At 40.1% G+C, this 10,170-nt stretch overlaps 2 protein-coding genes across 4 annotated transcripts in view; both read left to right on the top strand.

Annotated features, from left to right (window-relative positions):
- Nucleotides 1–1,451: 1,451 nt before the first annotated feature.
- lin7c (lin-7 homolog C (C. elegans)) lies at nucleotides 1,452–6,377 on the top strand. Its single transcript, XM_040202144.2, has 5 exons — nucleotides 1,452–1,664; nucleotides 2,367–2,485; nucleotides 2,639–2,710; nucleotides 2,850–3,059; nucleotides 3,410–6,377. The coding sequence occupies exons 1-5, from the start codon at nucleotides 1,628–1,630 to the stop codon at nucleotides 3,575–3,577; spliced, it is 606 nt and encodes a 201-aa protein (XP_040058078.1). The 5' UTR covers nucleotides 1,452–1,627; the 3' UTR covers nucleotides 3,578–6,377.
- Nucleotides 6,378–6,928: 551 nt separating this feature from the next.
- The window catches only part of rplp2b (ribosomal protein, large P2b), a 42,449-nt gene continuing 39,207 nt past the window's right edge, over nucleotides 6,929–10,170 (top strand). The window contains exons 1-5 of one of the 3 annotated variants that reach the window (XM_040202158.2): nucleotides 6,929–7,124; nucleotides 7,732–7,855; nucleotides 8,035–8,083; nucleotides 8,317–8,409; nucleotides 8,750–9,112. In XM_040202158.2, coding sequence (XP_040058092.2) covers nucleotides 7,733–7,855; nucleotides 8,035–8,083; nucleotides 8,317–8,409; nucleotides 8,750–8,823 — 339 coding nt within the window. In that variant the 5' untranslated portion in view covers nucleotides 6,929–7,124; nucleotide 7,732 and the 3' untranslated portion in view covers nucleotides 8,824–9,112. Of the gene's footprint in view, nucleotides 7,125–7,731; nucleotides 7,856–8,034; nucleotides 8,084–8,316; nucleotides 8,418–8,749; nucleotides 9,113–10,170 lie in introns of those variants that run through there. The other 2 variants (XM_078085129.1, XM_078085128.1) reach the window with 2 other exon arrangements.

Here is a 10,170-nt window from a genome sequence, read left to right as displayed (position 1 = left end):
TTACAGTGATCAGGAGGAAAAATCCTGGTTTGTAATCCAGGTTAAAGACGACTGGAAATTTGTTTCACCAGCAGATTATGACTCATGGTGTGCTTCTCATGGTGAAAAGTCCTTGCTTTATGAGTCTGGATGCCAGAGTTTGAGATGACAGCTGGATAACAATTTAACATGTTCACTTTGCAACTTAATACCATCAACCACGCCCTTATTCCCCATAATATGACATATTTTAGAAAGAGAAGACACTGATATAAAAGCCTCATCGAAAGTTCAATTATGTTTGATATTTGTGTTACATTTGATCCCGAGCACCTTATTTTACTTCATCGTCATCAACCTGAAGGTAAGTGTGACCTCTGAAGAGAACCGGACGAGGCCTTTTGAGAAGAAAAAATAAAACCTTCCTCATGAAGCAATGAAAAGATATTTGTCTCGGATTCTCCAGAGGAGGCTGATGGAGATGCTGTGAGTTACTTTTTTTTATACAGAAGCTTGCGAATCATCTCTAATCCACCTGCGAGGAAGATGATAAGCATGCAGTATGGGCATGAATCACCCAGTAGGTTTCTTGTCATGGCTGCACAAAACAAGTAAGAATTGAAAAGTATTTAGTCATCCTACAGGAAGACATAGCATTGACGTTAAACCCAAAGTTGTGGCTGAAAGCTTTAAGACAAAACAACAATGAAACGTTTTTTTACAGAAACAATGAGCATCTTGTAGAAATAAAAGAGACAGTAAATACTGCGGCTCCGCTACATTCACGTGTGTTGTGCCTCTGGCCGCACCCTAAATCCGTGTATTTCATCAGATGTCAAAGGCAAAGACACCGTGCCGTGGGTCCGCACTTGGGGTGTGGTCACAAGTGACTCAAGCTCCAAAGTTTCCGCCCACATGGAGCAGTGCAGCAGCAGTTTCCTGCAGTTATGTAGTCGAGTGTCCGTGCGTTCTGCCGCCAGTAGAGGGCGGCAGAGGGAACACATCCTCTGTGTCAGGAAATAGCCGGAGAGGTTTCTGGTTGTTTCCGTGATGCTTTGATACACAGGATATTTATGTAGTAATCCTTTCATCTTTCAGCTATTTCCAGATGCAGCACCCCTGTGAAAAGAATGATGCAGTGACACATGATTGTGTGATTGTTTAATTGGGTCTGGGGTCAGAGTGGACAGCTTCTGTCGCCTTCCTGCAGTGGGCTTAACACAGCACTGAAGGTCGACAGTTCATGTACGAATTACACAAAACGAACGCCTAGACATTAAACACGGGTCTCCGTGGTTATTGTGATATGTGTATGGTGTTACATACATACGTAACTTTGTCTTAAAGGTTTAAAAATAAAATATTGACCTCTTCACATTAGCCAGGGAAGATGCATTCAGTGGCGGCTCCGAGCAATCAGAAACTCGGAAAATAAAATGATATACGCGGGTTCCGAGTTGTTCACTCTACGAGTGTTACTTGAATGCATCATGACACTAGCAACTAATAGCCTAGCCGGCTACCTCGGCTAATCTGATTTACCGTCTCTGTTAGACGGACGTAACGCTAGCCCCGGGATTACCGTATTCTCCATACCCAGTGATTAACGCTAAATATAGGGGACATTAAACAGCCGCTTGCTAACAGAATGGCATCGCTTGGGGAGCCCGTGCGGTTGGAAAGAGGTAAAGTCGATTGGCTAGCTCGCGGTAGCGCAGAGATATTTGTTGTGATCTAACGTTAAGCTAGCTTAGCGTTAGCCACGCAGAGCAGGTGACTGGCGGTCATCTAACTTTCCTGTTCATCGTCTGTAGGCTAAGGGAGTCCTGCTGATCGCCAGTGTGTATTAATATGACTGAACGATTAACATAGTCACGGAGCGAGAGGTTTTACAGCTAAATTACACGGTTTCACTCAAGTTGGTGTATCAGCCAATTGACTAATATGAGTGACAACACACAGCAATCCTGTAAGGTGATGGTGGAAGGCTTCAACGAATGTTGCCTGATGGAGGTTTTCATACACTGTTGTTGCACCTTCAGAGGTGGTAAAGGGAATAAATCACATTTCAAACATCAAGTCAATAATATGTTTTAATAATTTACTAACCCTAACCCTCATGAAGTAAATTGCAATAAAGGATCATTTTTTTATGATATCTGTTTTGGAGTGTTATTTGCATGTTGCTATATGGTTTTAAGTTTATCATTCTTAATACTTTAATTCACAGTGATGTAAGACCAGCTTCCTCACATTGCTTTTAAGCAATCGCATGGTACAGATGTTGTACTGACATCAACACAGAAAAAGAAAAGATGTGATTGTGACAATGTACAGATCTCAATAAAACCCTTGACGGGGGGGTTCACGTGTGCTCTCGTTGACAGATATTAACCGTGCTGTTGAACTGCTGGATAAGCTCCAGAGGACGGGGGAAGTGCCTCCCCAGAAGCTGCAGGCCCTGCAGAGGGTCTTACAGAGTGAATTCTGCAACGCCGTCAGAGAAGTGAGACCCTTTTGTCCCCTTTAAAAAACACGTGACTGTGAGATGCCGTCAGTTCCCTTTTTCTTCTAGTGTTAGAATAATGTGTTTTTGAAAACAGGGTTTTGTTTAATGACTTTATCTTCACAACTTGTAAATATGGCAACGTCTCCTCAGGTTTATGAACATGTTTATGAAACGGTGGACATCAACAGCAGTCCGGAAGTCCGGGCCAACGCCACAGCGAAGGTATACCCGATTCCAGCATCTTTATTTTCAGACCATTTGTTTTTTGTTTTGCTCCAGACGTACATTCCACATTGCGTGTCGAGTCTAACAAATGGAATGATATGCACTGCTTAAATGACGTGACCGTGTTCATTCGTAGGCGACTGTGGCAGCTTTTGCAGCAAGTGAGGGACACTCGCATCCGCGTGTTGTGGAGCTTCCCAAAACGGAAGAAGGTCTGGGGTTCAACATAATGGGCGGGAAGGAGCAAAATTCCCCAATATATATCTCTCGAATCATCCCAGCCGGCATCGCTGACCGACATGGAGGACTGAAGAGAGGCGACCAGCTTCTCTCTGTCAACGGGGTGGTACGTTCAAGTCACAAGACCTGTTCAAAGTTTAGCTTTTCTTTTTGCAACCTCTGCTTCAATGGTCACCAGGTGATAAAAGTAAACACTTCAGCAGTTAGGGCACATTAACTATTAAAAACCTCATAGGTATACCATCATGTTGGTGATATCGTTAGTGTTCGTCGCAATGTTGCCTCTGATTTGTCAGTGGGGATCCTTCAGCATTCTGCCGTGTACGTAGGTTACTCGTACTCCGTTTTTACACCATTTCCCTCACCAACAGTTGGTGGCGTAAGACTCCGGGCCAGACAAGTGCTAGTAAAGGCCGGGGAGAAAACCTTATCGTGTGTTTCTGTGCCCCCCCTCAGAGTGTGGAAGGTGAGCACCACGAGAAAGCTGTGGAACTCCTCAAAGCGGCTCAGGGCTCAGTGAAGCTGGTAGTGAGGTACACCCCCAAAGTCCTGGAGGAAATGGAGTCCCGCTTTGAGAAAATGAGGTCGGCGAAGCGCCGCCAACAGAACAACTTCCCCCAGTAGGGTTTGTCCGTGTTGATGCCCAAGCTCCCATGTCTCTCCTCTTTTAGCCTTCGGGCCATGTGTTCTCTCTCTCCCTCCCTCTCTCTCTCTTCCTCTCCTTTCCTTCTCTCTCACTCCCAAAAAATGCTTCACAAACATACTCATGTTTTTAGTTTTAGTTCCTTCTCAAATATACCATATATTATACTTCTACTCTACACTTCTGTAGCATTTTTAAATATTTGCCATTGTTACGTTGGACACTATAACTCTAGACAAACATCGTGATTGTCAGTGTAGGTGGTCACTCACACTTGTGCATTATTTTGGAATGCAACTCTGAATGCTTTTGAGACCAACTACACAATTCATTTGACTGGAAAGTTAGTGTTTTTAAATATTTTATCACAGTCACTACCAAGTGCCTCAGGGCAATCGTGTTTATTGTATGTACTGTGTTCACCGTTATGTTTTTGTTTTTAATGGTTACAAAGTCAAGTACTGGTAATTAAATTCAAAATAATTTGCATCTGTTATTCTCAAAGCTCTGTACCTAAAATACATGGTGGCAAATGCAGATACCCTTTAATTGTGCATACATAGAAAAAACTGCACTTTTTTGTTCAGAGAAGGGAAGCATTGGAGTATTTTTAGTTCCAATTAGTTAAAAAGAACGCCGTAAGCAGGATAATAAGGGAAACTACCGAAAGGACACCTTTAAAACAAATGATGGATTATCTATACTTCTCTGGGCTAAATTTATAGTTGTCTAACGTCACACCACACTATAAAAAGCTCAGCAGACACTGTAAGTGATTTAATGGGGTCTCAGCAACTTTTGAACTAAACTGCTGCCGCCACAGAGCCTCGAATTTATACTTTTAATAATAAATAAGGAAGTCGTACATCTTCATAAGCAAATACTCTGACCTGAGATAAAACCTGTTTGACTTCTGTTCGATCTGTTTTTAAATGAATCACAAATGTACTTAACATTTGTCTTTTGAAATTCCAAGCAACCTCTTTGGTCACAATAATGCCTAATGTGAGCTTTCCTCATTCTTTTGAATGCTGTTATCACAGCTGGTTCATATTCACTTTTCACCACGTTTTGGGGATTATGCTGTAAATCTGCTGCATTGGTGAATTTTATTTCATTTTTCAACATTTTATTTAACAATGTCGGGGGAGAATTTGTTGAGCTGAATCCACAAATTTCCACCACATCTAACATGAAACATTAACTTAATTAGAACCTGTTGTTTATACTGTTAATCTTTGACTTCTTCAACTGGTGCTGGGATGAGATGTATAGAAAAATGTCTTGCCGTTTAAATAACGATTTATTTTATGATGCTTTCACTCGAAAATGAGTACTTCCATACTTTCAATAATTTACTAATACATTTAAACTGTCTCTGTCTGTCCTGCATGTCACTCCACATCTATTTCCTTAATAGTTTGCCATCATTCTTTTATCACCTCTAACAGTCTTTGCGTCACTAAAGCCAACCATTTATTGGCACCCATGTACTTTGTATGTAATATTAAGTCCCTGGCAGGCAGGCTCAAGCCGGCTAATGTCGAAACTGTGTCAATGACCCCCAATTTGCTGTAGACCTTCCTCCCATGTTTACAACACTTACAAAGTTATTTTTTATAGTTTCAAAATGTTTTTCAAAGCACAATTAGCTACAATATGGATGTTCCTTATTATAATGTGGATTATACATTATCAAACTGAATGCAAAACAAATGATCTATGCAAAGTAAATTCAAAAAACTTTTGAAATATCCTCAAATGGTGCATAAATATTTTATTGCAGAATGTTCTTGGAAATTACTACTTTACGGCTGTGTGGACAAATGTATGTTTGAGAACGCTGCACTAAAACACATTGGGGTTAAATTATTACTAAGTAACTCATATTTTTTACTGTCTCCGTTTGACACTAGCATTGCTATCTAATGAACGATGGTCAAGTTACGGTACAGTCCGACTTTGACACATTTGTCATTCAATTTAATCAGAACGTGTGTCCAAATGTTGGACTGTTACTGTACATGTAGAGGAATAGGATTATGTGACGGTGTGTTTAGCAATAGAGCGTCGCATAGGCCACTATGAGTATACTTTTGTTTTGAGGCTAAACATTCAACAGGAAAGTGGCTTTACATAGAAGTCAATGTCTTAAAATAATGTATTTTTTGTGTTTTATTACATAGATTCACCGCTTACACACATGAATAGTAAATCAGGACAAAATGTAATGTAAAAAATGTTCACACGTCACACTCACCACTGAATGTCACTGACTATTGACTGGATGGGTTTTAAATTTTAGTACCTTTCAACTTTCTACCAGTCTCCTGTGTCTATATATTGGAATGATCCATAGAGTATTTTTTATAATAGCTTTCTTTTGATATTTTTCTCAATTTTTATAAAGGATTTTCCTAAAAATGAATACAGTAATTGGTACTTCCATTTTGACTGCGTTCCAGGACCATCTCAGCAAAGTCTCCTAAAGCCGCGCTGTTACTGGACTAATGTTTGGGAACTTGACGTTTCCTTGATCAGCTCCTCCTTTCTGAGATTTCAACTGATTAGTCTTTTCTTTTTGGTACCAGGAGAAAACATTTGTGAAAACCTTTTGAAATATTTAAGTTTGTCGTTGTTTAGGTGTATTACCTGTGTTGTTATTTTGTGCTCTGGTTTCTTATCCAGTTTACTGTCACTTTGATGTGAAATGTAAAATGTTGTGATGTAGAATAAAAAACAGTTGGACAAAATAAACTGTTTAAAAATGTCAAACAATAAGATGCTTATGGGCATGTTTCATCACTTATTTCAGTTTATTTTCCAAACGTACCCTGTTCTCATCAACGACAGAATTAGGCTGAAAAAATAGTCTTCACTGTTCATGATTATTTTCATGTTTTCTGGAAAAATCAGCATCAAAAGCATGTTCATAGTAAAAAAAAATTCTGTCAAATGCCGGCAGTGGAATAAAATGGTGCAGGAGGAACTACTAAAAATTTGAGTCCACGTTTTTGCAATGCTGGTTCTCTTATCTCCTAGTCGAAGGTATTTCATTCAGGTGGACCCTGGTTAGCATAAGCTCAAGGGATTTAAAACCATTACTCCCCTAACAGCAGATTGAATGATGTGTATCCATGTTATTGGTTTCTTGGACAGTGGATTTAGATGGAATTACAAAAGGCAATCATTTTTTATATTTACATTTCAATGAAACCATTGTTTTATGTAGAGGTTCATAATAATCATATCATCTTTCTTTATGTTTATATTCATATCGAGTTTCTCGCAGAGTAATATCGAAGTAGAAAAGGAGGTAGAACTTCTGTTGAAGCAGAGGGTTCCAGAGTCGTTCCTCGAAATGAGCCCACACTGCGCCCTCCGGGACAACAGGGGGAGTCGCGGCCTTTTTTGTGCTTTTTATTAAACACGAAGAAGACGAGGTTTCTTTCGCCCACATCGAGTGACGTAACTTCCTTTCTATCCGCGCTAATCTCGAAGTGGACACGCGTTCACCGTCTAGCTCAAGTGAGTGTGTTTAAAACATATAATAAGTGTATTCATCGTGGGGTGAAGACGCATGATATTGATAATAATAAGTACCCCATCAACTCCAGTAGCTGAAAAGTATGAAAGAGGGTCATTTAGCCACATTATTTCCTTTCCTCTCTCCGGCGGCTAAGTTAGCATGCGTTAGCAGCCGTTAGCTGGTGTTGCAGTGACTGAAGAACCCACCACATGGGTGCAAAAACTGTTTTTTACACGTTTTAAACGAACGATTTGTCTGAGGAAAATCCACATTGCCCCTATAGACATCATGCGTGTTACTTGTAATACTCGTTTAAAACGGAGTTAAGTTATTAAGTCAATAGATGCTCCCGTTTGATGCTCAGTTAACGTGTTTTTTTAACCTGGACAGAAAGCCAGCAACAAGGTGTTATAACATGCATATGTCCTGCTAGTATTCCACTTAAGTAGCAGTTGTGTTACAATGTGGGGGTTGAAATGTATTTGACATTTGATTGACTTAAGCCCAGATGTTACTTTTAGTTAACGTTAATTTATTTGACTGGTCAGTGATCTCCATAAACACATCAACCCACTGATGGAACCTTCCTGTTTATTGTTTTTACAGGATGCGTTACGTTGCTGCTTACCTTCTTTGTGCCCTCAGTGGCAATGGAAGTCCTACCCCCAAGGACATTAAGCACATCCTAGAAAGTGTGGGCATTGAGGCCGACGACACACGCCTGGACAAGGTACGAGCCTCCTGCCCTTATCTCTGTGGCCAATGTTGTGACAGCACGTATTTTACTAGCTGCTTGTCATTGTATCCCTATGGTTGAATGCACGTATCGTAAGTCGCTTTGGATAAAAGCGTCAGCTAAATCACATGTAATGTAATTGTCACATTCACAGATTTTTTGCCTCTCAACAGGTCATTTCTGAGCTCAAAGGCAAGAATGTGGAGGAGGTGATTACAACAGGTGAGTGGTTCCGTGCAAGTTGTCCGTGCGATTTATTTAGATTTGTTCGTTTGAAAATCAGAACAGTTTTCTCACTACTTTTAGAAATATCTTTGAATCAAAATGTTTTATTTTGTTTTTAATAATAGGCAACGGCATCATGCCTGGAAAGGGGGGGGGAAACTCCAATTGTTAACAGTCTGACCCGTTGCCGAGTGTCACTTGAGCTCATGTCTGCCAACTTGTCTCTTCAGGCTATGGTAAACTGGCCAGCGTGCCAGCAGGTGGTGCTGTAGCTGTTGCCACATCTGCTGCTCCTGGCTCAGGTGGAGCTGCTGCCCCTGCAGGTGAGCATGTCATTTAGCAGCTTGTTTGTCACCATCGTGACGCTTGGCACACAGTGCCCTTGCCTACAGCTTGTATTATTATGTAACTTTTGATTGATCATACAACCGAACAAATGAAACCCGTCATCAATAGTTTTTCCTGGAATCAAATTTTAGCACTGGGTGTGATTTTCACCCGGTTTGTGGATTAGGGTTACGCCCAGGTGTGATCTTTTATACAATTTGTCATGTCATGGTGTACGTGTTAATGATCGCTTGAATTAAAAGTGGTCTCATGGGGGATAGCCGGTTATGGTGACTATTACAGGAAATAATGGGAGGTGCCTTTTTTGTTTTGCAGCTGAGGAGAAGGAGGAGAAGAAGGAGGAGTCTGAGGAGTCCGAGGACGACATGGGATTCGGCCTGTTCGACTAAACTTTTTCCAAATACAAATAAAATTGATTAAAAAAACAGCAAACTATTTGAATTTCTTTTTCACTGCATCTATCTATAAGATAATGAAACAGCCCCTTGCAACCCACAATTTTTAAATGACACAAATGAATGACTGTACAAGTAATTGTGCTGCAGCTCACCAGTATAAGTGCCGTCTTGAAGCTAGTTATTACATATTAGCACATGCCACTGTACATGTAACTGCCTTTAACACTAATAAGAATAATTTAAGGTTTACCGTTTGAAAAATAAACAATGGCCAAAACAGCCATTAAACTTGTCATCACTGCCCTGTAAGAAAAGGCCCTGGGTAAATGTATGTTTTGTTAGAAAAGCAGCTCATGGTCAGTGCTTTCTAGGAAACCTGATGCTTACAATGCCATCATTGGCAGGCGCTTAAGACGCAACGAATACAGTGATATAACTGCTTACAAAAGGGTAAGCAACAAATCACCTTTTTGTCTTACTGTTATTCATATTATGTGAAGTCAAATACAGAACCACGTGCTTCACTTCCCAATTGATTGAGATTACTTCGTGACGCCCACCTCAAAATAAACCCGTACGCACAGATTTCAATTGTAAACTGTTAAGATGAATGGTGATCTCAGAGTACAGCATAGAGCCAACACACACGTAACAAGACATGTTTTTAAAAAAGCGTAAAACCAGAAAATGAAGCACAACTTGTTGATATTGTGCTTTAGTTTATGGATGTTTCCAAGAACCAGGTCCGCTGTGTGCCAGTTGGTAATCTGACCGATGGGTCAGATTACCAACTGGCACACAATGGGCCTGTGAACCTGGGGTTTTGGTGTCTGCTAAAAGACGAAACAATGTAAACTACACTGTTACAACATGATCTTTGGATATGGTTACTTACTCAGCATGTCTCAATCAGCCACTTAGTCATGAGTGTGACTATAAGACTTACTTAATCGCCAACTTTTGGAGTTTTCTCCACATGAGTCATGTCTTGTTCAAAGCAAAGTCAGCATGTTTGTTGTATGTTGTTTTATGGTTAGTTATCTGCTCTGATATAAACCTGGTTATACAATGCTTCAAGAGTTGGTCTTTTTGCCAAAAGGCTCCTTTTGGAGTGTTAAAATATGTATTGATACATTAAAAAGTAAGCAGCATTTCAACGTTATAGCTGTTCAAGTTTCACATATTTGTCCTGATTTGTTAGTTGGATAGTTAAATATATAATGTATGATATATATATATATATATATATCACCAGTCAGATGTTTCCAATGAATAAGCTTTATCAGCAAGTGATATGAATCCAATAAATCTAGTTGAGTCAAAAGTACACTCACACAC

Source organism: Gasterosteus aculeatus, chromosome 12, assembly GCF_964276395.1.
Source record: "Gasterosteus aculeatus chromosome 12, fGasAcu3.hap1.1, whole genome shotgun sequence".
In the NCBI taxonomy this organism is placed as follows: Eukaryota; Metazoa; Chordata; class Actinopteri; order Perciformes; family Gasterosteidae; genus Gasterosteus; species Gasterosteus aculeatus.
This window is presented reverse-complemented; position numbering and strand designations above follow the sequence as displayed.